Raw genomic sequence first — 27,990 nt, forward strand, 5'->3', positions numbered from 1 at the left:
ACATAGAAGCATGGCCTGAGGGAATAATTCTCCAGCTTGGGTCAGTTAGAGCAAATCAGATATCAATGAGCAATAAATAGAGAAGGACATCGTTGCGAGTGACTGGCCATTGAATGACTGAAGAGCAGGTTCTAAGATCTTTACACTTCTACCTCGTTGAGGAAAGAAGTCACCCTTTCCGATCAAACACAGAATGTGAAAATCCCCATGAGGGGGTAAAACGCTTGTCTCCGTTTTATGACTCTTTTTAGTGTCTGCAGCCATCAGCCCGCTCAAACACTGCACTTTAATTTTCAATCCAAACTCATGTGTGTGCCTTTTTTCCCCAGTTAGGCCGAATCTTGTGCCCCTGAAGAGAAAGGGCTAATAGGATTAGACAAAACGCCACACAGGAGCATCAGGGAGGAGCTTTGGGTCTTAAATATACAGCTGTGTGTAAACAGCTGTAACCATAGAAATATGACGCATACGGAATAATGTGTCAAAGTAATTTTCACATACGGAAAGACTACATCAGTTATTAAAACATATTGGATCAAGCCAGAGGGAAAAGTAAACTAAATTCCCAAATAAGTCCCGGGAAATTGGATGCAGACACCCTTCTAAAAAAAGTAAAGACTAAATCAAATAGCAAAATAGACATTCCCTTTCAAATAAGCACAGCCATGGAAGCAATCAACCAACGTCTGTGTGTGTGTGTGTGTGTGTGTGTGTGTGTGTGTGTCTGTGTGTGGCACGTTGTGTTGTTCTGTCCGTACGCACTTCCCTACAGAGTTATAGCACGCTGCAGACGCAACAACCAAGTGAGCAGCACAAAGCGCACAGAGGCCCCTCCGCTGCAAGGGAGCAGCTGAGAATAGCTGGACTTCTTTGCTTGAAGTTTCGATTGGTAGAAGAAAAAAAATTCTCAGACTGTTAAGAGCAACACACTTTACAGCCCCGGTGACGCATGATGCCGCCATAAGAAATCAGCAGTTGTCTTGGAGAATAAGATCAGAGGAGGGACATGAACCAGGTCAGGTTTGATATTGTGTATATTAGTGAGTTGATGATGGTATTTTTCAATCTGGAAGAAACGGTATTTTCAAATGCTACTTTGACTCTTATGTTCTAGCAGGGAAAGGTTTATTCATTGAAGGGAAACGCGTGGGAATTAAACTATGCGATCCGATTAGATTTAAATCAAGTTAGTCAAGAAAAAGGAAGAAGACAGAAATGTGGAAACCTAAACCGGTTAATGTCTGCATCGGCGAAATCCCCAAAATGAGATTCAGAAATGAAATTGTTCGCAATCGGAAGGGGACATCAACATCCAGGGCAACAACGTGTGGATTTATTACGATGGATAATTAGCAGCAGGCAATATTCTTCTCATGTTGACAAATGACGACAGAAAAAGTCAAACATTCACTTTGTTTACAGAAGACAAGTGGAACTTCTCGTCATTTGCATTTCTGTCATCAATTAATATTGTTACCATAAGTCAGACGCCTGGTAAGAAAACCAAAAAGACAAAAAGAGGCTCTTGAGTGGCTGCGGTTTGAGCGACGCAGACGGATGAGACGTTGGGAAAACAACCGCTATCAATCACTCCAATTATACTGTTGGTACAACAAGTTCATTAATCGTTTTAAATGGATGGTGACTTAATCAGTGTGTGGTTCTCAATCACAATGTAATAAATGGACCTGATGTTGTTTGAGTTATTGTGGCATTATTTACTACTGTAGACAAATAATCCGATATTTTTTATGAAAATAGTTCGGGGCCATTCTTCATGATTTTTTATAGTGGCTTCGTTTAAATGGGTTATTTGTAAATGATCACATACCTTCAGAAGAAGGTTAACTTGTTGTTTGAATATGATTTACAGTTTGGCAAAATGATTCTGGGTGATGGTATAAAAACTGTGAGACCATAATTATTCCAGTTGTTAAAGAATTATATGAATCAATGCGTGATAAGTGGAGCCATCGTCAGTTCAAAGCAGCTTTTCTTTGAACCGCCTTCCAAAAGTAGACCGTTGTGTTTTTTCTACACAGTAGTGAAATACTACATGACTCATGATATCACAACAAATACTGCATCCATAGTGTGTACGTTTTAGAAGGATACAACATCGTACTGAAGCTCTGTGGCTCCTTCAGACAAGTGTTTCCAACGCAGACGACCAAAACAACCCCTACTTTGCATTCGTAAATGGAAAAAGAAAAAGAAATCAACCGGGGGATTAAAAAGAAAGAGAAAGAGAGGGAAACTCTTTTTTGGAGCCGTTTTAGCACCAAATTATGGAAGCTGATTTCCTCTTCCTGCTGAACCCATTCCATTTATTGTCATCGTGAAGGGGGAAAAAGGAAGAAAATAGTAAAAGCAATAACGTAGCCACACCCACACATTAAAGAATAAATGTCCTTGCTCAAAATTAGATTTCCTCTCCCCCTCTCTCTCTCGTCGCTTCCCCGCGGTCGTGTTCTCTCTGCCTCAGCGGCCTTCCTCAACAGCCACGGCGAAAGAGAAGCCGCCATATGTGTCGGCCCATGAAAGCGATCGCCCCGATCGGCGTCAGACGTCTCAGATGGCGGCGCTCTTTGCACCAGAGCAAGCGTTTTCACAGCTTCTTTCTGTACGGGCGAGCGTGGGCTGCAACATAAACAGCACCGCTCAATTATGCCGCTAGTGAACATTCGCTAGCCTGTGATCTGACACACAAACACACCATGTGCACACATACCTATAGTGCACACACACACACACGGAGACACATAGGGAGAGCTTATGCTTTCTCGCAGTCGTTGCAGTGTAGGTGATCTGTAAACTGTAAATTCTGTGGAACAGGCTCGCAATCGGTGTCGTTCTTCTTACTCGCCAACTTGATCAGCGGGAGTCTTAAAGAGCGGCCATGTTTACGACAGGACCGTTTATTCTGGACAAGGAGGAAGACCAGCTCATCGGTATGTTTGATGAATGGTTGTATATTTGATTTACAGCATTGTAGGCCAACTATTATCTGAATGTCATTTGAATTATGAGACTATTTTCTGGATATTGACTACTGAAAAATAAATGTTCACTTCCATCTCAGGAGAGCCTTGTATTAGTGGTATACACAAAATATACAACAAAATGTACCTGCGTGCTCAAAGCTGGAAACTGGGAGCAAGCAGGGAGGCAAACTGCAACGTTCCACTAGAACATTAATCAATTAGACAACTTCTTTTGTTCAAAAACATATTGTTGCTTTTAAACCATGTTGGTGGCCCATGCAAGCCCAAACGCAAAAACCCTTTTCCCAAAGCTATTTGCTTTACTTTGCCATGAAGAGTCTCGGGTGAGTTTTCAATCCCATAAACAAACTGACGTTTTGCATGTCAAGAATAAACTCGACTTAATTGGTTGTGGGAGGCGGACGAGGCAGAGTGGATTTTGGATTGAAAGCGGTCGCTCTGGCCTCCGTCCTCAAAGACCCGTTCCATGGCGGACATTTTGTCTTGCCACAGTATGCGACGCACAGGTGCAATAAGTAAGATGAACGGTAGATGGATTCCATCCAGCTGCTACGGCTCCAGGGTGCCGTCACTGTTACTGTACATGCGTGATCACCGTAACACAGTTGTGATTTTCCGTCGACTTGGTCAGCGAGTTCGAACAACCAATTTGCCAAAACCAATGCCAATTACAACACTTTGATGCTGCTGCTGTTGTTCTTAGTGATATTTGGGATGAAAGAAACAAAACCACCAGCTACGTTGACCTATGACATTTTGAAATACGGTCTCGGTCTGCCGGGTTGAAATGAAAATCATGCACAAAGTCTATTGTATTCACGGCTCCACTGGGCTTTACCGTGTGTGTGTGTGTGTGTGTGTGTGTGTGTGTGTGAGCATGTGTTTGTGAGGTGCCGGTCGAGGGAAGGGGTGGGGGGGGTTGCAGTGGGTGGTGATGAGCAGCCGCTCAGTTTCCACGGCAACACCCTAACTCAGTCAGTCTCCATGGCAACTGATAACAGCATTAGCTGATTCAGCCGGAGTGAGGGTTCATATCATGGGGAAGAAAATTGTTTTTGTGGAGGATTTCTTTTTTTTTCTTCTTCAAAAATGGCTTTCTGTGACTGTGTGAATGTGGGTAGTGACGGCTCCTGGGATACATTAGCAAATAATGCAAGAGACAAAGTGAAACACTGACTCACGACGGAAAATATCTTGGTAAATGCGGAGAACCGATTAGCGTAGATTATTAAACTGTTATTTGAAATCACACTCGTCTTGAGGCTGCTTCTGATTGAACGCAAAGCAAATCTTTGTACTGACTGTTGAATTGTGCAGCAGTCTGTGTTTTTCACAAACAAATAGTGAATATACAGACTCTACAGGTATTAGCAACAGCTAGCAATGCAAGCAAAGTGTGATTTTTAAACAATTTGACCTCAGTTTTTGCATCCTATTGTCCATTCACCTCTTGCACCTCTCTCTACATTACAGTGAGTCGTGCATTCTAAAATTAACTAAATGGGATTTCCAAATGTGATTATGAAGGACTGAAGCGCAGACGCAGGAAACAGACATCTTAATGTTATTTTTCTGGGTGGTGTTTGTAATTAGTTACTGGTGAAGGTAAAATAAATAGCATGAGAATCATTTTCGGTCCAACAGAGTCATTGGTCACGCCCAAGACATTCTATGGAACAGTCAATACGCAGTCATCAAAGACATTGAAGCATTACGGCATCTTTACCCCTGAACCATGGGAAATGATCCAGTTATCACTCACTATCAAGACAACTTTGTCTTCTACGTGTATACTTAACACATCATATTGCATGTTATATAGCAGATACAACATAACATTTGTATGATTTGACCAAATATATACAGTATATATGTTACAAAAGATACCATGTATCGTATATGTATGAACATTGGTGTTCAAGCTGATGATGCTGCTCAGGCATCTTTCTCATGTCTCATTGTCCAATCAATCAAATAAACAAGTGGTACTACCCAGTTCCTAAAGAGTTTTTTCTAGGTGCTTGGACACTGCAGGTGGGAGCAGAATAAAGGAAAATGGTCAGAATGGAATGAAATGGAAAAACAGTGCAACCATCCCACATCTACCCAATGAATACAACTAGAACTCACATAATTACACATTAGACACCATGTATCTGGAATGTTTTTTCCAGTAAACCTATGTTTAGTAGCCCTTCAGTTATAACAGGTTGTGTACTGTAGCGCACGTTAGTTAGATTTACCGTTTACCAATTGGGATCACAAATTATTGCCGTCAACTCCACATAACAATTGGATTGCGGGTGCCAGGTTGCCATGGAAACAGAAGAGCTCCTTGATTAAACGTCTGAGCGGGCGCGCACACTTGGCAAATTGGAAATATGCACAGTGGGGGGAACAACGAGAGGGAGAAAAAAAAATCATGCTGCTCCAGCCTTGAATTTCTGAGGTTGTAAGAAACGACCACGGTTCAAGGTGCTTCAGAGAAGTCCATCTATTGAATTCCTTCACCCCCCTGACTGCCTCCTCCCCTCTCTTCCATCGCTACAGCCCTCGCTGCTGGGAACACGAGAAAGGATCATAAACCTGGTGAAATAACGCAATGACGAAAAAAACCCGAAATGATGGACATTTACATTACATCCAGTTGAGCCATTAATTTGAGGTACATATTTTGAAACATTGTTTTCAACGCATTTTTTCAGCCTTCTTCTGATTAAATGAGACGGTAACTCAGCGGTGACCCTGATCAAAGGTCAGCAGGTAAATCGTCACATTTATTTTGTTCTGTTCGTGTTCAGTTGTTAAATTCCATAAAATCTTCCCAGATAATAATGATAATGGTGAAACAACTGGTTACCAAATAGACCAATAGGGTTAAATTTCAACATCTCCCACAACTGCCTTCACATCTCTTCTTAGCCATTTTCACCCTTTACCCCAATAACCAAACTCCCCCCATGACTCATCCCTCCCGAGTTGGGAAACTGTGTGTGTGACAGCGTGTGTGATCTGCACAGTAACAGTCCGCACAGTAATCCCATTCTCTGTCCCACTGGTGTAATCTTGGGATATCCTCCAGTAGCGAGGTCCTCACTCACACTTAATCACATGTAGACTAGCTCTCAATCCTGCTAATCTCATTTTGAGGCCGCTCATGGTCCAGGTTCTTTTGTGCGCCCTTACTTGTATAAAGCCTTCCACGGTTTGCATTGAGAATTATTCCTATTTTGAGAAACTCTAATCCACATTAAAGGATGGACTGGTGGATTATTGGATGACACTTGATTTGTGTATCTATTCAACCCCCACTTTTCTGTTTTGGCCATGTGGACCAATAACTCATCCATCTGCCAAGCATTTCCCCTCTAACATCAGTGTGTCATCTGTGGTTGGTCGATGCAGCTTTCCTCTTCCACAGATGGTTCGACTGAACCGGTAGTTCAGCATACGTGAAACCAGGTGCATTGTGTGAGGAAGGGCTTGATCAAAATAGGGTTTGAGCAGATGGTCAAAGATTAAGGAAGAAAGCTGCTTCACTTGCCCGAGGAGAGTGAACCCACAGGTCGCTTCGGAGCAGGAGAAGCGCACACACACACTCACACACAAGAATGGACCTCAGGTTGAGCCTGAGTGGATGAATCAGAATAAAAGCCGGTACCTTTATGGTGTAGATCTTGCTCTGGGTGGAGATCGGTTACAGTCATACTGAAGCGACGTGTCAGGAGGAAAACAGAAGAACACCAAGGACGACACGCAGCGTTCAAAAGAATGCGAAAAAAACTACCAGAACGAAGAGTCACATCATCTGAGATGTTTGTGTTGTGTGTGTCTCAGCGTGTTAGTGTGTGCTTTGCTCTGTGTGTGGGTCTGCATGCGTGTAGGAATTGATTGCTTCCCCAAAGATGAAGCGCAACACTTCAGAACAATAAGGGAATCCTTTATGTTGCTTTTCGGGGTCTACGCTCACGCTCCGAAGTCCCGCAGAACTCCCAACAAGTTCAGAAGCGCAGAGCACACACGTTACAAAGCGTCTGGTGACACTTCCAGCCATATGGTGGTAAACTGGGAAAAAAACAGAATCACATGTCAGCTGTGGCCAAATGATGATTCACCGTTTAGTCCTTTTTTTATACAAAAACTTTAACCCCGGCAGCTTGTTTCACAGCAAACTGGTTTGACTTTTTTTTTTGTTTTAATAATCTGGAGGGTAATGACCTTCGATTAACCCCGTTGTTGTTAATGGGACTAAATTCCTCTCCGACTATCCCCGGCGTGAACAACCTCTAACACATCTCAGCAGCATTTACGACTAAAATTGACTGTCATAATTGCCATTACCCAAGACGTGCGTTTGCTGCGGGTGGAAAAGGTGATAATGTGCCATCCCCCCTTGAGTGCTCTACGCCTGTTTTCTCATTTAGTCGAGCAAGAAAAACAAAGATTTTCTTTCCCTCTGCGGCGCTATCACTCAGTCGGCCCCGCGAGGCAGACCTCGGGGGGGGGCGTCGCCATCGGCCTCCGCACTTCATCGAGAAGAGCCATTATAAGGAGAAGGGCAGTAACATTAAAGCATTTCATAAAAAGTGGGGCCAGATGCATTCATCGTGACAAAGCGAGTTACGTAAGCTTACAAAACTCTTTTTTTTCTTTTCTTTTTTTCTTTTATTCGGCTATTAAAATAGATTATTGCACATTGATTGAGCAGATGTCTCTGATGGCTGGATGGGCTGCGATCAGGTTGTGACGCCTTTCATTAGTGCATTCACTCCCGATGGGGAGATGCAAGAGGGAAAAGGGTAGAGGGAAGGCTTGCGGACGTTGGTGACGAGGGACTGATACCCGCTTCATTTTTAAACCCCGGTTGGAGGATGTGATGGGTGGTGAGAATTGGGTGGGAACTCTGTGGGACGATGTCTGTCTTCCTCTGTCCTCTCGGGGGTTTTGGATCTCCGATAATGAGCCAGGCGAGTCCCGCTGTGTGTCCACTGCTCACACGTTCAGAAATGCCGCGGGGGGTTTGCTCGATGCTGAATCGGTTTGCTGATATACTGTCTTGTATCAGGCCTATAATTGTTAAGGATGAGGGCGGTTCAGCTGTCAATAAGAGGCCATTAATCATATGTGTTTCTAACCTGGTGGTTGGTTCCCCAATTATAATGTGCTACAATATTTGCTTTTCATTAATTTTCTGTTATACACCACATATCTTTTTCTTTGCTGAATTATAAAGCGTCAGATGGTGATTGTCATGTTGAATCATTTCCTTTACATTTCCAAAAGTTCTCTTCTGATGAGCCATTTGGTACCAAACACACTCTTCTGAAAAAGAGCCAGTAGCTCCCGTGCTATGTCATGCAAAAAGGAGAATTTAAAAAAGTTTACCAAACAAATACAATTTGAATTTTAAAAAAAAATCTATTTCTTACCTCTCCCTATAAAAAAGAGCCCAGATAAGAACTTTCTGACAGGAGAGGAGAATAGTTCGCTGAGCTGTGACTCACCCTGGTGTTTTTCTGGATTCAGCCCACACGTGTTCTTCTATGAGCTTTGTCGTGTGCTGTTGGCTCCAGGGGACGCGGCTCTGTCTAAATTGCTTCTGTATGTCTCATACGCTGGTGACATCAGACTGGTTGCTGAAATAAACTCCCCATTCACAATTTTTCCTCGCGTCTTATATGCATTTATTTGTGTGTTTGCTGCCTTTCTTTGCACCGACACGCCGCGGGAACGCATACGTTTTTCAAGCAAGTCCTGTCACAAAATGCGCACGCATATTCTTCTGTTGGTGAAGCGCGAGTCCACCAACAGGCAATGTCAGCTGACCTGCTATCTGCAGGCTGACAGCAGGTAGGTTATTAGTTTTCCATACAACATGAACTCAACAAGTTCTCAGGCAATCAATATACACTGAGACCTGGCATGAAACATGAAAATATTACTTTGCCTTTTCTATATGTGCAGGTATCAGACTTCTCAGTTGATGCCACATCTTGAGCCGGAGCTTCGGGACGCTGTTGTATACCCATTAGCTTTAGCCGAGTGGAAGACGGAAAGAGTTGTTCGCACTGGCTTTAACTGGCCTCAGTTTCCCAAGAACTGAAAGTCAGTTAGCTGGACAGCCACTTTCCCTTCGGTCATAAAGGATGAAGATTAAAAGCACGACGAGACTCTTAACAACCACTGCTCACTCCACTGTGGACGGAGTGGACGAAGCGGACATCCAGGGCCGGTGAGGAGAGCCATGCCAAATATGAACGTTGCTTTAGTTTGACTGGTCAATAGGACTCAAATAACTCAATTACTGAGGTGAGCATTATGCAGTCCATCTGCATTTTAATGGCATCTGAAAAGTCCTCCAGAACATTGGATTATGGAACCTTTAAAATGATGTTTAGTCTAGTCCACAGTGGCCATGACTTCCATTTAACTTGAATCCATCATATTCATTACCACCTCAGGTAAGCCATAAATAGGCTGATGTTTTCTACTATCAAATCCTTTATGAACCGTCCAAGTTGTGAAGAACCGACTACGCCCAGGAACACCGACACTGACCACGAAGGACTACACGCTCCTCAAATTCTATTATACTGCATACTGACCAAAAAGCTTGGCCTGATTTTGGGTGGAGACATTAAATTGTTCCAGCCAGATAATGTACGATGCCATGCATTTTATCAACGACACGCTAGTTGTTTATGGTCCCTGTATTCTACTTTGTTTATTTATTTGCGCTTGCTGACCTACCCTTGAGGAGGGGTCAACTTCAAGTGCAAATACGAGCGAGTTAACCCTGGATCTCAGTACTGGAGTCAAGGCAGTTTGCCGCCACTAGATGACTGAAAGCAATCACCCTGACACAGAGCGTGTTCTACACAGAACTGGTTCTCAGCGTTAGACATTTCGAGCACCACAAGGCAGTCGTACTTATTAAAGACAACAATCAGAAGATTACCAAGAAATGGAAATAGTTGATGAAAGAATAAGAGCGTCTTCTCCCTATCGCATAAGCGGGCTGAGCAACAGGCTAATCCTAACAACCTGGAGGACTTCACTCAGGCAGAGAGATGTGAGGGAGGGGAGACGGGGGCCGGGGGGAGACGGGGGGTGTGGCAGCTAGCTGTCAGACATGCTGGGTAGAGTGTGTGTTGCTGCTGCTGCCAAAGCTCCCAATGTCTCCCTTCTTTCATACAAAGAGCTTTCATCTATTTCCTGTGCCTCTCTCTAACACGCACACACACACACACACACACACACACACACACACACACACACACACACACACACACACACACACACACACACACACACACACACACACACACACACACACACACACACACACACACACACACACACACACACACACACACACACAGAGCCTACGTCAATCCTGCCACGTGAAAAGCGAGGACTTCCCGTTTGTGTATTTTCCACTGTGTGTGCCGGGCCGACTAAGTGTCTTTGTAGGATTCAGGATTAGGTCGTCTCGCTGACACACTCGGCTTACGTAAAGCTGACGCACAGCATGCGGCACCAAACCACCGCGACCCGGCCTGCTGCAGCGCTGCCTGACCCGGCCGCGCCCCGCCGCCCCGGAAATAGTGTGACCAAAATCAAATTGTTGATTGTTTTCTCTTCAATAGCCCTCCAAGAATTTCAGTGAAGCCATTCACAGCTGGCAACATTTTATAAATAGGATAAAAGTCATTCATGGGATAAGCAAGACGCAGCTTTATTGGGGTATATTTTCTGTGACTGTGAGAGTCTAAAAACTGACTAAGAACGGGGTCCAGTCATCCCTAAACAAGCCTCCCTTAACTGGTTACCAATTAAATAAACAATTGGCCTTGATTGAATGTTTTGCTATTAATGAGATAATCTGACCATATTACAACTTTTTATTTCCTAAATTAAAGGGAGATTTTTAGTATCCAGAATAGTTAAAGCCTCGCTATTAAAACCTCTCTTCTGTTAACGTTTTTAAATCCTGTCTTTCATTCCAGTTTTTATCTTTTGGTTTGTTGTGCATCACTTAATCTGGATTATTTTGTGATTAATATGCAATGTCAATCTTCTATGACAAATGGGCTTTATCAGCCCACTCCTAATTACACTAAAATCCCAGGCTGTGCAAGACACTCAATTTCTGTTTAATCTATTCAGAAGAAAAAACCCTATATATCCATCCTCATTGATAATGTACAAATTAAAATCCCAATAAATACATTGACATAAACAATAGAAACAGATAAAGTCCACTTCATCAGAAAACCCTCCGTTCTCTGGTTCATCTCCTGATTCTTCGCTCTGATATCTGACTGAGGGTCTCAATCCAACCTCCTAATTTATCAACCACACAACACGGCCACCGATTCATTACCTCAGATAGAGACCACAAATGCAATGCGAGTATTCACTTGCTATCCAATTAGTTCCCAAAAGTTAGTACTATGTTGAGTTCTGAGGGGGGTTCTGCTACCTTAAGGAACAGGCCCATAGCTGTAAAGACCGTCTCAGAGGTCCACTTCCCCTCTCAGGCCTCACCAAAAAACACAAGTCGGTGAGCTCAGCCTGCTCAGCATATCTGGTCACTGACATTAACAAAACCTACATTGAGTATTCAGCGCCAAACAGGGTCTTTCTACAGTAGCATGGTCTCACACACACACACACTCACACACACAGACAGAGGTTGCAAACAATAATCTACAGATTGTCTGGTTGTAAAAAGGGAAAAGGCTGTGATGCGCAGGCCCATTGCATGTGTCAAAAGAAGCATACCAAATAAATCTTGCGTACAGGTCGGGATGGAAACAGCGATAGCCGCTCAACAAAACAAAACAAAAAAATCAATCAAGAGCAGATCCTGTGTGCAACACTTACAGCGGGCAAACAGCAGACCTAATGATAGAAATCGATGGGCGAGCAGCCCGGTCCTCGGGGAGCATGAGCCCCTCTCCCTTTGGCGAGGAGGAGCTCTGAGCTGCTTGTCTCACCGTTCATGACTCAATGCCCCCCCTGAACGCATCAGGCATTCCAATGTGCCTGCACACTGGGGGCAAGTGGATGTGACAAAGGGAAATCAATAACCGGCCCCTTTTATGTAAATGGGATTGAACAGAAAACTGCATGTACTGAGTGAGCCGTCTATCATGTTTGAGTTGACTGCCTAGCATCCATTCAGTGCGACGTAAACGACCTTTGCTTGTTGCTCTGAGGATTATTATGAAGCGTGTGTCAAATGAACAGGTTCCCGTCTTAATGTAACCAGCTTTCATTTCTGAAGGTTTCAAATGACACCAGCTGCATTTTACATGAAACCCAGGGTAGTGATGACAATAACAAGCACGCACACGGTCTGCTTTACGTTGTGGATGCAATCAGAGACGGGCCAGGCCGGCCATATGACTCAGCACCTGTATTTTACGCGTACATTTTTGCAGAGCTCTCCGGCTGTCATCAGGCCCGCGTTGTTCAGATTGTACATCACGATTACATTTCCATAAGGTCTTGTCCACAATGCCCCCACCGCCACAGTGACCTCAAGACATAGCTTTCTATAATGCGCTGCAGGCGCGCACACGCGCACACACACACACACACACACACACACACACACACACACACACACACACACACACATAGCCTCGCACTGCTGCCGCAGCAAGGCGACATCCCGCAGTGACCGCAATAGGCAAAGGCTTTAAGTAGCACAATGCAGACATTCAATACTTGAAGAAAAAAAAAGCATGGAGGTGCATAATTGGAAGAAGAATAGCCGAAGGCAATCGATCAGGCTTACCTATCAGTCAGAGATCTGTTGATCCGCACGCAATTTCAAAATCAGACTCTTAATTCGGGCACATCGCTCATTTAAACCTGGCTGAACACAAAGATGAGACAGAACCATGAGAAGCCAGAATCCAGGACCAGTTCTGCTAGAGAGGAACAATGCGCCCTTTCTCCAAGAGGGTGGGGGGGTGCACCTCATCATTTCAGCTCCAACGCTCGCTGAAATGGTCAGTCAGTGTCGGGTTGAAGTACAACTCCGCCCGTCAATATCACAATTGTTTGTAGAATTGTTGCCATTCATACACATTCTCTCGTATCATCAATTTGTTCGACGAATAAAGAAGCCCGTTGGGAATTTTTTACCTGTTCGTTGCGGTGTCTGTGAGAGCAACTCCGGGTCTGTCGGACACAAGAGGCTCCGCAGCCTGCGTTTAACCGTAATGACTGAACTAGTCGCGCCGGGACTTTGTCTGCTGTGCTCGGGTTAGTAATGACGGTGAGGCGCGCCAACAGTTTTCATCTGCGGTCAAGCGCGAAAGTATATATTGGGTATTACGGTAAGCGACTGAAGAAACTTCAGAATAAGAGCAAAGTTCCAAAATGAAATGCATGCGGTAATTATTAGTTTTTAAAGTTATTCATAAAATATATTATTTTTCATTCATTCAATTTGTATTACTATTTGTTTTATTGTGATATTTTAATTAATCTGTAACATAGACTACAATTGACATTATATAGAAATGTCTTTTTACGTTCACGAGAATTTTGCTCTTATTTTGAAGTCAGTTCCTATAAAAGTAAAGATGAAGGTTGTGCACGGACAGATGGGGAAGCATCCATTACAAGATTCCAAATGCACTTGATTGAACAGTTGTATATAAAATCAGACACTCATTTTTCATAGTGTCCCATGACATTTAACTCCATCTAGGGTTATTGAAGAAGATCTTAAATATGCAAGAGCACCCTCCAGAGAGCAACTGCTGTAGCTACAAGCATGTGGAAATGTATCATAGTGCTGGTCTTTGTAGCTGCACTGAACAATTTATCACCAGTTTAGCATGTTCATTCCAGATAAACAGATGTTTGAGGCATTCTGTTTTAACACTGACTTAAACTGGCCCCTGAAAAGAACATGGCCCCCCGTGGTCTGCAGAGGCTCATTTGAAGTGCCAGCGATCGGGATCAGACAGATGTGGCCGGGCAGAGTCGAGGTGGACTTCCTACAGGAGAAGACGGAGTGCTCTATCACTCACTTCTAATGGAGACGTGAGAAACCCTGTCGGTCACAGAACCGGGACAAGGACCTGTTGGCAGCTGTTTTGTAAACGTCCGATAGAAAGTATACGATTTCTGCTTGTACGCCATCCGGCATCTTTTACACAGCATTTCCTAATAGAACATGCTGCTTTCCAAGAATACAGAAAATACTTTATATAATCTGAAGTAAAATTAAGATTTTCTCCAGCAGAATCTATAGCAATGGAAATAAATGCTAGAGAATCATCTAAATGCTAGTTACTCCTGCCTGCTTATCTTCTTTTATGTGATTGAGTTTCTAATTCTGGGCACCCGGTCTCTCATCCATGGTACTAAAACGAAAAGCAACTGACATACATGCATGAAGATGAGCGGGCTGACCTTGACCACCATCTGCCCATCAGGCCCCCTGGTAGATGTGGAGGATATTATAAGACGGGGTCATGCATACGGGATCAAAGTACGAGCTGTTTCACAGAGTCTGTGCCCCTAAAAAGCTCTGACCTCCATAAATGTAAATCTCCCAAATCTCTGAAACGACCTCACATCTGTCTATGGCGGTTAAAGTACACTCGGCAAGACATTTCACACGTGACTGAAATAAAGAACAAACTGTCTTCTGGATAATCAGATGCTTCACTTAAGAGTGTCCATCTCTTTAGAGTTGCTGACGGTCAGAAGACATCTACAACATAAATAGTAGGAAGTGTTATGGATTTGTATTTTCTACGACTTGATCTGTGTTCATACCTGCAAATCAGAATTATACTCCTATTTCCTCCAGAGAGAAAACCTGATGGGTTTCTTTTTTTACATCCCTGTGATCGTCACCAACAGCAACAAGAAGACTCTGTAAATGTTCTGGCTGGCAAATGTTTACTAATACATTTCATAAAAATATATACCAAATATAGCATCAACAGATAAAAAATACTAAAAACAAAAAGTACATGTAAATCAAGTAAAAGTTGTGTAAATAAATATGCGTATTTTTTAAAGTATTCATATATGGACTTTTTAAGACAACTGTGAAAATAAATAGTAAGTGTCAACTAGAAACAGTATACAAACCTGAGACTACAGTGGGGTTATGCTGGTACACATCTCTTTACATACAGCACCGTTTATATATTAAAACCTGTGTAGCGGAAGCTACGGTAGTTATGCTTTCAATACTCAAGTATTAACAAGTACACCAATAAAGCAATCAGCATATATCATCAATTAAATGTTCTGGAATGTATCAAGTATCCTAATTACTTGATACATATCCTAATTAAATGTTCCCACGGCGAATTTTCTCCTTGTGGTTCCAGCATGAGGAGATCTGGGAGAAAAATTAAAACAATTAACAAATATTAACTTTTGAGAAACTGTCAAAACCACCACTTCCTGCATAATCAATATTACTTAATTAATTAAGGGTTGGTTAATGATAATAAAAACCATTAACAAATTAATAAATCATGTGTGACTATTACTAATTGCATGCATCGATCCATCCATCCATCCATCCATCCGTCCATGCATCCATCCATCCATCGTCAAACTTATCCTGCACACAGGGTCACGTGTGGAAAGTCAACTTCGGGCGATAGACCGGGTACATCCTGGATTGGTCGCCAGCCAATCGCAGGGCTACACAGAGACATACATCCATTCACACTCACATTCACACATCTTAAAATGTCCCCAATTAACCTGATCCCCAGAGCATGTCTTTGGACTGTTTGGACTGGAGGAAGCCGGAGTACCCGGAGAGAACCCACGCAGACACGGGGAGAACATGCAGACTCCACACAGAAAGGCCACTGGGCGGAATCAAACCCAGGACCTTCTTGCTGTGAGGCAACAGTGCTACGCCACGCCACCGTGCCGCCCCCTTTTTTCCATGCAATCATAGATAATTTCCATGCAATCATAGATAATTAAATCAATTACTAAATAATTATTGAATGATTGAAAAAACAAAATTATTAACTAAACTGTACAAATTAATAAATTACTATGTTTATTTATTGTCATTAATAATGTCTTATATGTTTTATTAGATTCATTAAAACGAAATGGTTTTATTAGAACTATTATAACTTTTATGGGAGAATTCATAAAGCACAAACAAGGTGAATAAATTGGTGACGATCTTCATAAGCACAGCAGAGAAGTGTGGTCCCAAGAGGGGCTTCGCTCAATTTCCCAACTCACATGTAGAACCCGAAGGCCCCGCTGCCTCAGCTGCCGCTGGGTGTGCTGCTGCAGCTTTGTCCAGCAGGGGGCAGCGTGGCGCCAGAGGACAGCGCTGGGGACGGACAGGAGTTGCAGTCTTTCACCGTGGAGGAGGCACAGCCACGCTGAGGCCATTCTGACAGGGCTCCGCCCAGCTCATCGGAGAGAAGAGCGTCCGCCTTGCCCGCCGCCAAAGGGAACACTCGTGGCTCCCAGGGGGCCTGAGGCTGCAGGAGGGCAAAGGTCATATCATGGAAATTAGCTAGTTTTGAAATTGAACATAATATTTTCACGTTTTACAGTTTACTACTTGTGTTGTATGTATCACTTTCAAGAATATAACAAGTGTATCAATAACTCAATTATCTATTGATCGTTACACATGCTTAAATCCTAATTAGATCCATACAAGTGGTGACATAGTGTCCAAAACTCACTGTCATTAGGCCGAATGGCTCGGATGTCGGTTTAAAAGAAATCCAACTCCGGCCCCTGCATTAATCAAGGCTTGAATGGGTGCTGGAACATCAGTGAAGTGGGGGACATTTGTGGTGTGGAGACGGTCGATGTGGACAGTCTGGTTTAAGTGGCTACTCATTCCTTCTCTGATCAAAAGGGAAGTGGCAAAGAGCACCGCAATCAGGGAATCATCAACTGGGGCCGAGTGGAGAAGTATCTGTGTGGGCTCTCGAGGATGCGTTTAGTCTGTTCAACTCACAGTATGACTCAGAGAGTATTGATTAGTCTGCAGCGCCAGCTTCGCTACTTTGTCCATTCCTCGTCTGAGGCACAAATAACAGACATATCTTTGACGGCGAATGTTACGGAAAATATCCAACCGTAACCGCGGTTGAAGAAATCTGTGAGCAGTGTACTTCTGAATCTCCTTTCAACAGCAACTGTGAGGTACAAATAGAAGAATTGCTGTGTAGGACTAGTATGAGAAGTATGGGTTCCCTCCGGCGGCTCCTGAAGAAGCCGCACTCAGATATTCGTTCGGGGCTTTTGAATCTTACCAGCCACTCCTCTGAGCTCTGCTGTTCACCAGAATCCACCTGAGCACAACCCAACTCCACGGAGCTCTCCTCTCCCGACGTGCACGTCCCGCCCCAACCGTCTGACAACCTGCTGCTGAGACAAAAAAAAAACAAGACAAGCGCACCCCATGAAACTTCACCAGTGAATGGAGCCCGGAGGGGAACAGAGAAAGTCTGCCATGGTGGACGGTGCAGTCAGCAAAGAGAGCAGGATTAGGATTTACAACATCAGCTGTGTCGCTTTGTTCAAATCTTCTGATAAAAGCTCGAAAAAGGGACAAACACTGCCCGACATTTCTGATCACAACGACCGGACGCAGTTCCGGCTTTGGTACCAGCTGATGTTCCACCTGACCGTCTCATTTCTCAGCCTGTGTGAGTATTTTTGTTTGTGTTTCCACCTTTTAGGAGGCCCGCAGCATTTTCTTTTCCCCCACGACCAGCGTAATTTCTCCCTCTGCTCCAAGTCCAGGTGTCTCTGTGCAAACACTTCGTTGGCGAGGTCCTCCACCTGAGAACACACACACACACACACACACACACACACACACACACACACACACACACACACGAAGATGGTATTTTCTTCACAGATCACAACAAACAGCTCCTGTGCTACAGGATGATGGTCTACCTCCTCCTCCTCATTCTTCTCTGCCTCCCTGGTCATCAGAGATGACGCGTCAATCTCCCGCCAACTGTAAGGAAAGAAAGACTTAGAGATGAAGGACAATGATGGTGGCAGCGTGCTTCATTCCACTTGGAATAGTGGTCGATTAGTAAAAGCCTGAGTAAATTCCATGTGCTGTTAAAAAACTATTTATTTTCCAAAAGCACCGTAGGAACTGTGTGTGACTCCACTGGAGGACGTTTTGTTCCACACCTGGGCGTCAGGATGTCTTTGTACGGCAGCTTTTCCACTTTAGCCAGAGCCATGGGGATGACGATGTTGTCGATGCTGTACACACTCTCTCCCTGGCGCTTACGAATAAAGCCCTAAAAAAGGAAAAAGGTGGGACAGTTTACGCCGATGACTCTGGAGTGTTTACATACATCCACAGCACCACACAGGTTTTCTGTAGACTGACAAGCTTTTCTTTTTTTTCTTTTTTATTTCACTTATCAAGAAAAGCCAAGAAGTGCTTTTGCATTATTATTTTTTTAATCAAACGGTCTGTTTTACTAGTTTAATGTATTATCTTGACCTGGGTTCAGGATCACGGCTCATTGAGGTCAGGTGTGGGGGTAAACGTCACAGTTTGTGCGTCACTTAGCATGTGTTACCCGCGAGGTCTTCTTGCGTGAGAACTGTGTGTAGCTCTCCTCGAACGCTTCATCCGAGGTGTTTGGGTCACAGAACTGGTACAGGACGTCTTCTTCATCTGAATACGGCACATAAATATTGTTGGGCTGAAACAGAGACTCCATTAAAAACGCAGCTAGTATCCAAAAAAAATGTAATTTGGTGATGGTCTTTTTTTCCTCTCTTGATGGAGAGTTTTCCCTTCAGGCATCTAATCCCAAACTGATCCACTGTTAATGTGGCATGCGGGGTGAACACACATTCTGTCGGCCTGTGGATGTGTTGTCTCTTCCTCTTCCTCTGGTTGGCTCTCCTGTGTTGACTCGGAGCAGAGCCGGCCGTCCGGATAGGCGACAGACCCAGAACTCCTTTGGGACGCCTCGCATGCTGCTTGGATGTGCGACCTATAAATGACACACACACAGGAATTTCCTTTCACCCCGAAATTGCCTTTCGGTTCCTCAGTGATTTCACGCTTTGGTTGAAGTGTACAAAAGCTAATGTTTAACCGTTGGTCCTATTCTTTTAGCAGTTGACCGCCTCTTTGTTTCCTATTTCTAGCTCGCACCACGGCAACAGCTTTATTTGCAGTAATCACAGTGTGGCTAAATGCCAGACGTCTCTTCCGATTGGCTCCACGACATGAGACATCGCAATTCATTCAACTAAAAAAAAAAAAAAATCACATGGTTGTGTACACATGCATCTTTTAAGCCTTTGTTGTTATTGTCAACAATGACTGGAAACGGCTGCCAGTTTAAAACGAATTTCAATGTCGGAAAAAAAAGAGTGAACTGACGGACGCCTGGAATCCACCTTTCGTTCCCACAATCGCAGTGAATCACAGTGCTCCCCATTCTCACGCTGTACAAACCGCTACCATAGTGAACTATTGATTCATTTGCGTCATTAGTCTTTATTACCCGGCTCACATTTCCATCCGTTCCTTGCTTTGACTGTTGGTGTAATCTCGTTCTGCTTCAGCCACAATCAGCTATGATAAGAAATGTGTTTCCATGGTTTTAGGTGGTGTTTACGTGACTCCTTTCTCTGCTAAACAACCATTCAAGCCGACAGGCCGATCGACCCGGTGGTGGGGGGGCGAGCAACGTATTCAATGGGCCTCCTTTGGGTCTCCTACCTCACTCTCTACACTCCACACAAACGGTCCGTCTGGTACATACGGTTCAATCACCGGCCCCTGGGCGAACAGCGGACGCTTGAAAATCAACACGTCATCGACCGCATTGGGCCATTAATCGACAGCGTGGACAGTCGTGGGAGCAAGGAGCACTTAGAGCTCCTAGAACCACAGCTGCTAGACGTCAATGAGCATTTACTAGCTTCAGGCTAATGTAAAGAGACACATATTGACGTCCGGTGGAATGCAAAAGGATTTTTATTTTGACCTACTTCTGCCTTGGACGGACCCAGTGGGGCTCCTGACATGTGTTAGGAGCCACTCATGATGCTACACAATGATGGTAATCGTTATTCGCTTATTGTTTAAAAACTGTACATTTATGTAAACTATTAAAGTCATTGGAATCTACAAACATATAGATTTTAACACTATATTAAAATGTTCACATATCATATATTCATAATAACTTTGAATGAATAAACTGAGAGAATTATAACAATATTTTGGGCTGCATCTGAGCAAAAGGGGACCAAAGCGCCGACAGTAATGTAGTTACAGCACTTCTAATAACAAAGTTGGGCCTGTGATGCTGCAGCAGGCAGCGTTTTCTTTGCATTAACATTAAATTACCATCGACTTCAAAGACAAAGACCTCGGCGCCGCTCCACCGGCACAAAGAAGGAGCGGATCAAGAGCCGCCGACGCTCCCGTCGGTTCCATAAATAAGTGCGCGTGCTTCCACCCGTCATCTTCCCCATCGGTCGACTACGACAACGGAGCGGCTCATGGCGCGTTTTAACAGCTCCCGGTGTGCTTGTGTGCCGTGGCAGCTCGACATGGTGTGAGATCAATACCGGTAAAAGGCAGCTTCTTACTGTTGTGCAGTGGCGTGGAGCTGAATCCATGCGCTTGATCGGATGGCTGGGCACAGATGAACAAAGGCCTTTGGGACCACACTTCTCTGGCCGGGAGTCTCTTGGAGCGGTGGGACCAACGAGTGTCTGGAAGAGGAGGGGCATTTCAGGTGAGCGCTCAAAATAACCGCCGGATATTTTTTGATCGATGCTTCTGCGCGGCTCATCCTGTGCGCTGCGGACGTCGATTTGCAAACTACACGTTTCACAAAACGCTAGATGATAGAAGAAAGATGGTGCACTAGTTCCCAGTTCTTCCTACGCAGCCGACCTCGTGAACCGCTTTCTCCTACCGGATGAGAGCGAGGCGCTGGAGGTCCTGGAGGACGGGGCCCGACTGGAGCAGCAGTCTGCATCGGAGCACAGGGCCGAAGGATCCCAAGACGAGCAACACAAACAGGAGGACGACGAGAGAGGAGAGGAGATGGTAGACGCTGGCCGCCCGGAGTCCTGACACATGAGAGGGGGGGGGGGGGGGGGGGGGGGTGCTGCTTATTTCCATAATAGCTGATCTCCCTCAGGGCTGTATGCTCGGGTAGTGTTCAGCGAGGGGCTGAGACTCTGCCGTGATGGTGTGGCACGTTGACATGTTCTATGTTTGCATATGAGCTAAAGAACAGCTCGTTGGGGATCACACCTAACGTGTCAATCGTGAGGTGCCGTTGATTCAAAGTCCGCTCTGACAAGCTCAGTCACAACAAAGTTAGAAAATAATTATTTTAGAAATGTGGGACACAATTGGTTCATTATTTACACATCCAGCAGGCACAAGGCAACATAACACACGCGCTTCTTCGTTTGAAAACTGATTTTATGGATTGATTGAAATGTGCAGTTTGAACATTAATTCTGTTTAATTTGAGGACCTTGATTAGTTGTACGGCATTCCAAAACTGAATCCTGATTAGAACAACATGAATCTGCTTTTCCCATGGCTAGGAGAATAGATTCAATTGAATAAACAAATTAATATCTTTCGCGGCTTCTTCAGCGGGACACATACTCAACGGTTGAAGAATAAGCCTGTGGAAGAAATAGCAGCTGGACAGACTGCATGTGTACCTACCTCTAGGTCGCTGGGCTGGCAGGAGCTGAAGGGGAACAGTTTAGGCTTGTGGTAGGTGACCAGAGGTCGGGTCCGGGCGCACACGTACGACACGTTCTTAGAGAGCCTTCTGGTGGCCGGTCTCCTTCTCTTAGAGCCTACGGGCTCAAACGCGCGGTCTCCTTCCCGATCGCTGTGGGGGCGAGATCGGGTGAGGTCTTGGACGTGTCAGGGATATGAATCGAGCTGAGATGTCTGTCTAAGTGATTCTCTGAGACCAAGTACTAGAAAACAATGCATACACAAGCAGAATGTCGATTTTATCTTCAGAGCCGGGCTGCAGGGAGGAGAGAGGCAAGAGAATGACTCGCGTCGGGCCAGAGAGTGGGGGCCGACCGAGCTGTTTCCAACCGGTTACCCTGCCTGGGACTCGGATCTGTCATTTATCAATACACCCATGCATGGTCTACTTCTCCTTAAAGGGTGTCTCGTGTAATCTAGCATAATTTAAGAGTCCCGTGTCTGATTCATTCAGCTGCAAATGATCTACTGCAGAAGAGAGTGACTTGCCCCCACATGTGGTGTGTGTGTGTGTGTGTGTGTGTGTGTGTGTGTGTGTCCTCTACCTCCTGAAGCCTCCCTTGGGTGGTTTAGATAGCGGTGAAAAGCAGAGGGGAGTCAGCAGGCTGTTGACAAACTGGCTGAGCTGAGCACTCTGCAATACAGACATCATCCATATAATGATTGATTCATGCGAGTGATTAATGAAACTTTAGTGTGAAACACGACTCGTCGCCTGAGCAGCGAGTGGGAAAGCCATCCATCCAAGGAAAGGGATGGAAGACCCCCCCACGGTGTCTTGATTTTGCTCGCTGTAAGTGATTACGGTTTGCAGGGAAACTGCTGTGTGTTTGAAAGGAATCACACAACACTGGATTCCCAAAGAGGATGCTGGTTTTATTATTGATGTTATCAGGGTGAAAATTTCCCCAGACATAGCAAATATGTATGTTTGACGAGCTAGCAGATTTCAAAAGGATTCTCTCCTCTTACAGCCCTTGCATTGCGGGTGTGCGCGCCAGCTCGTGCCTCCCACCTGTCTCTCGATGTTGTGAAGGAGGCTCATCGGGCTGCAATGTTCAGCGTCAGCATCCGAGGCCGAGCAGGACCGGCCGGACAGTTCTCTCCGCAGGGTCTGCTGAATCTGTCCGTCGGTCAGCGGCTGGGCCTCCGCGAGCACCACACCGCCCTGAGACGCACACACAAACCACCGATGGGGGTCAACACAAGGGGGCATTTTTAACTCAGAAACATTCTGCCGTTCATAGCGACAACAGTCCATGAGGGTCGGTTGCATTGCTTTATAACGCCTTCCTCTAGCGTGGTTTAACCACAGTGTCGGACGATCAGGACTAATAGCCCGTAATATGTTATGGCATATATGTTATGTTACGGAACGTCCGTTCATCTTACCTTGGTAGAGCGGATATGCTTGTGCAGCTCCACCAGCGCCGGTATCCTCCCCTCCAGCTCGGCCAGACGGAGCAGCAACCAACTCCATCTGCTGCACAGCTCGGCTCGCTCTCGCAGCCACCGCCCCTCACACCCACCGCCGCTGCTGCTGCTGCTGCTGCTGCTGCTGCTGCTGCTGCGAGGACGGCGGAGAAGGACACTCAAAACCCCACGTGGTGGCGTTACAGTATTCTGCCGATTAGACCCCCACCCAACCTCACAAGAACATCTTTGGCATATTGGGCCGCTAACGGGGGAAAATGCCAAGAAAACGAAGGAACTCGCCAATAAAAATATATATTTGTACCGCAGAGGTGTCATCTTATGACCTATTTCAACCAAGTTGCCCGCCACGTAGCACGTGTGAAGCATCCCAACAGCATGGGAGATGGTGGGGTGGTGGGTGTTTGGGGGGGGGGGGGAGCACAGGCGCTTATCTGGGCCACAGCATAAAGCACGGTTGAATGGTTTGGTGTGTACCTATGGCACGTCTCCATGGCGCTAGCCCGTCCAGTTGGCATTGGTCTGTGCGTGTGCATGGCTGGCCTCAGCCCGGCAGTAGTTGCCATGGCAGTGTGACACGGGGAGGGACTCCCCCCCTACTTCAAACACTCGGTGAAAAAGGTTAGGCCAGCTTGCAAGCAGCCATACACTCGGGGCGGGAAGAGGGGTGTGTGTGGGGGGGGGGGGGGGGGTAGTGACTGTAACCTTTGGCGTTGTGAGGTAGTGGTTTTATTACTAGCCCATGATTATAACTTTGCACACGTAAAAGAAAGCCTATGATTGGTTAATGACTACTTGTAGAGCTAATACCTGTGTTAAGGAGCCCACCGCCCCCCTCCCTTCAGAGACAACAAATAGGCCCTGCGGCGCTTTCCAACTGTACAATGAGAAAATTCCTGGGACTTTTCACCAAGCAGTGGGGGGAGTGAGGCAGTGACAGGAGAGGAGAGCCCACCACGGCCCCCCTGCATCAGTGAGGAAGCACACGCGCATATTTGTTACATGACTTATATTTGTCGCGCTGTACATAAGTCGAAAAAAAAAAAAAAACATGACCTACCCCCCGCCCCCCCTCCAGCATGGAGATGTCCTCCTCAAGGTGGAAAATACAAAGACACGACTTTCTCCTTCCTGTTGTCAGTGCTAATAAACGTGTGCCAGGTTTGTTAATAGCTCTTGTTTTATTGCCGGGAAACAAACTGAAGTGTTGAAGAACTACGTCTAACTGAGCAAAACGCTCCCCAGAGCCACGGCCATAAACGCGTCTTTAAAAAGAACAAATCCAGACTGTGTATTCAGGTGGACGCGGCGGCTTTTACAGCCCAACAGAGTTCATCCCCTGTGTTTTTGTATCCGTGGACATTTGCCGCAATATCAACAGGAGCTCCCGCGAAGACTAAGCAGGCTCAAAATCCTCATTATGATCATTTTTGTTGATACCGTCTTGTGGTTCCCTACCGGATGGAACACACAGGATTCTCATTCCTTTGCCTCCCTGGAGGGGAGGGGGGGGGGGCAGTGTGACACAAGTTACAGCAGCCAAGTTTCCAAACCCACACACACACACACACACACTAAACATTTTTCCCCCAAGAACAAGGCGGAGCAAAGCTGGCACGGCCCGGATGATTTCCTGGCCCGCGGGCTTAGAGAACCGCCCCGTCTGTCGAACGCATGACTGCAGCGCGCCTGTGTGTGCATAGCTGAGGAAAAGAAAAAAATGTCATCACACTCTTTGCAGCCGGCAGGACTAAACTTGTGCGGATGACGACCACGCGCGCGTATGCAAACTTGCCCGAGCGAGACGTGCGACCGAACTCGTCCTCCTCGAGTCCTCCAGTGAGCCGTCTCTCCAGTTCACAGGCGGCATGCGTGTATTATTTTAGTTCCCGCTCAGCGTCTCCGTGGCCCTGCCCCCTTAGACCACCTCTGTGAATTAAACCGAACACGACCGCTCCAGCTGGAACCACAGCTGGAACCACAGCTGGGTTCAGGCAACTGAATTCCCCCCAAAAAGAGCCAACGCGGATGTTTGAGCAGGGCGAGGACGGTGACGTTCTTCTTCAACACCTGCTGGTTAACTTTGCATCGGACCCCGTGTGAGAGCCGACGGTTCGCCTCAACTTCACAAGCAGAACACGTGGTGGGGGGGTTCTAAATCCTGTGCCTTATAGTTTGTTTAGTCAGCTGGAACGACCACCTGTGACACTTGTGTTACCGCAGTGTGGCTCCCAAAACACACACACTCCTTCAAAATAAGGAACAATGATGACGTTTTTCGCCTGCTGGTTGTGATTCACTGCCTTGAGGTGCACGTCCCACATGCGGCCAACTACTTGTACTCACACAGCTGAAGCCTTGTATGTTCCGTGGATCTCCTCGTCGTCCTCCTCATCATCATCATCCTCGTCCTCGTCCGAGCTGCTCGCCGTGGCTTCGGAGTCCAAAGCCCCCTGCAGGCCTCTCAGTATCGCCCCGCCGGAGCTGCTGAACTCCGTGAGCTCCGGCCAAGAAAATCGGGGCTCATCCGCCGTCGCGAGCGTCGAGCCGCCGGCTCGCAGGTGGCTCTTCAGCCCCTCCAGCTGCTGGCTGCAGTGCAGCAGCGCGTGCTCCCCCAGCAGGCCTCGCAGCCGCATCTGAAGCCTCTGAGCTCGGCCGCGCAGCCGCTCCTGCCTGCGGAGCTGCTCCCGCGCGGCCGCGTCCAGCTCGGTTCTGGATGCCGGCCGGTCGGAGGTCACGCAGCCGCAGCGGGGCCGCGGAGGACACCGTCCCACTGCGGCCGCTTTCCCCAGAGTCAGTGTAGGCGAGGGAGGAAGACTGGTGAAGGCAAGAGAGCGGCGATGCCCATCACCACCACCTGGCCCACATTGAGGGGCACTACGGCGCCCCGGCAGCAGGCGAGGATCTTGGCTATTGTGCTCGGGGGCGGGGGATAAAAACATGTCCGGCACACCTGGGAAGACGCAGCCCACCTGGTGAGAATCAAGCAGGCCCCTGCTGAAGGACAGCAGGCCGAGGAGGGTGGCGGGGCTGGGGCTGAACACCGCCTCGCACTGGTTGGACGACGCCTGCGGACACGGGGAGAGCAGAGGGTCGGCGGGGACGTCCCGGGGGCCCGCGGGGAGACACGTGTCCAGAGGGGGAAACCGGGAAAAGCTCAGCCACATGTTCTGGAGGTCTCCGTCGTCGGCCGACATTATGCGAGACTCCGGATTGGCAGGCGAGGACAGGTGGATCCCGTGGCCATCCTTCAGGGTTTTGGTGAGGGCCGGGGCCATCATCCACCTCCCCGTCCCCCCCCTACACGAAGGTCAAAGCAGCGAGCGACCACAGCCTGCTCCTTCAATCACCTGGATGGAGAACAACATGGGAGTGTCTCGTTTCTCCTACTGATATCCACTAGAGACACACTGCAATGCTTTATTGTTGGGGGGGGGCACAACAGAAGCAGAGCGGTTGAAGCGAAGAGAAACGGCGCATTAACGTCTACTAGCGGACGTTGACGCATTGTGCGGTTAACGGGTCCAACTACCTGCGTCTTTCTCTCATCCTTCGCGCGCGAACCTCAAGCGATTCGAAGACACATCGACCCCCCCCCCCCTCCGTCTGTTCTTGGGTGGCCGAGATTAAAAACGTCACCTGGCATCACTCGGGCTAAAAAAAACGTAAAATAACGTGACGTTTGTCCCCAAACAGTAAAAGGCGGGCTGTTTTGGGCTGGGTAACGTTCAGGGGTCAGAGGTAACGCTGTGACTTAACGTTACTTCTGTTAAGTGTATAGTTAAATTAAAAGCGAGCGTGACATTCACGGTCTTCTTCAACTGTGTGACATATAAGGGACACGCAAACATTAGCTTACACGGGTCCAATAACGGGCGTTAACACGTCGAACGTGAACGTTACTCACCTGAGGAAGAGGTAACGTGTAACCGTTGACTTAACATTGTTTATTCCAGTAAAAAAAAAAAACGTGACACCTCGATAGAACGTGAAGTTTTTATCGATAATAATAAATCCCTTAACGGATCTTTTCCGGAGAAATCAACTCCGACCGATATGTCTGGCAGTCCAACGGGGACATTTATGTGGTTGTCCTCTCCTCGCCTTCACTCTCCAACTGCTGAGAGGACGGAGCGCAGCGCAGAGACGATGGGCGGGACCACAATTGTGATGCCTTCACCGTCTCTTTAGAGGCTCCGAATTGAAAGCACTCGAAGAAAAACAAGTCGACGTCCCGTATTCTGTGCTATTGCTGTCTTGAGCTAAAGTTACTTCATTATGTTAGAAACAAGTTACGAATTTGATTGTAGGTGAAACAACCAACGTGGGCTCAAAATGTACTTTTCCTCCTTTTGTGTGATACGAAGTGTGAACTGCTCTGCATTAACATAATACAATTGAAACATTTCAGCTTTTATTTTAGTGTCGTGTAATTCTGTTATTTTCTTATTGTATGATGACAAACCAAACATAAGTAACTACAAAATATCTTATGATTTTTGTATTCCTATTTTAACTATCAAAACAAATGGCAATGAAATGATTTAATGAGAAAGACTTTTTCTCATACAAGACGTCATTACAAGTTATAGACATCAATAAAATATCTGTAAATGTTACAGTAACTGAATACAATGTTTTTATTGTCATGATAACCCTCAGCCAACCAGCAGCAGCAACAACAACAACAACATACCAGGTTCACACCAGGTTTTTGTCAGTAACACTCAACCAGAAGTT

The 27,990-nt window shown here is 46.2% G+C and overlaps 2 protein-coding genes across 33 annotated transcripts in view; both read right to left on the minus strand.

The window, feature by feature from the left end:
- map2 (microtubule-associated protein 2) overlaps nucleotides 1-13,295 on the minus strand; it is a 56,525-nt gene extending 43,230 nt beyond the window's left edge. For 5 of the 17 annotated variants that reach the window (XM_078091348.1, XM_078091340.1, XM_078091354.1 and 2 more), the window contains exon 1: nucleotides 12,814-13,199. The gene's annotated coding sequence lies outside the window, so the exon portion shown is untranslated. Of the gene's footprint in view, nucleotides 1-12,813 lie in introns of all 17 variants that reach the window. The other 12 variants (XM_078091346.1, XM_078091342.1, XM_078091341.1 and 9 more) reach the window with 5 other exon arrangements.
- Nucleotides 13,296-14,925: 1,630 nt separating this feature from the next.
- Nucleotides 14,926-27,437, minus strand: kansl1l (KAT8 regulatory NSL complex subunit 1-like). Of its 16 annotated transcripts, none has more exons than XR_013453115.1 (16): nucleotides 27,158-27,413; nucleotides 25,597-26,600; nucleotides 23,209-23,383; nucleotides 22,832-22,984; nucleotides 22,362-22,450; nucleotides 21,757-21,928; nucleotides 20,984-21,140; nucleotides 20,652-20,777; nucleotides 18,893-19,036; nucleotides 18,614-18,711; nucleotides 18,213-18,325; nucleotides 17,964-18,027; nucleotides 17,731-17,840; nucleotides 17,309-17,420; nucleotides 16,272-17,191; nucleotides 14,926-15,393 (listed from the first exon to the last, which is right to left on the minus strand). XR_013453115.1 is itself a non-coding variant. In XM_078091366.1 (16 exons), the coding sequence occupies exons 2-15, from the start codon at nucleotides 26,529-26,531 to the stop codon at nucleotides 16,298-16,300; spliced, it is 2,640 nt and encodes an 879-aa protein (XP_077947492.1). In that variant the 5' UTR covers nucleotides 26,532-26,600; nucleotides 27,158-27,437; the 3' UTR covers nucleotides 14,926-15,393; nucleotides 16,272-16,297. The 16 variants fall into 16 exon arrangements, 15 of the variants coding, with proteins under 15 accessions (XP_077947492.1, XP_040058475.2, XP_040058474.2 ...); XM_078091366.1 differs by having other exon boundaries at nucleotides 16,272-16,519; nucleotides 23,209-23,353; nucleotides 27,158-27,437; XM_040202541.2 differs by having other exon boundaries at nucleotides 16,272-16,519; nucleotides 17,309-17,423; nucleotides 23,209-23,353; nucleotides 27,158-27,437.
- Nucleotides 27,438-27,990: the final 553 nt, after the last annotated feature.

The sequence above is a fragment of the Gasterosteus aculeatus genome, chromosome 16 (assembly GCF_964276395.1).
Source record: "Gasterosteus aculeatus chromosome 16, fGasAcu3.hap1.1, whole genome shotgun sequence".
NCBI lineage: Eukaryota > Metazoa > Chordata > Actinopteri > Perciformes > Gasterosteidae > Gasterosteus > Gasterosteus aculeatus.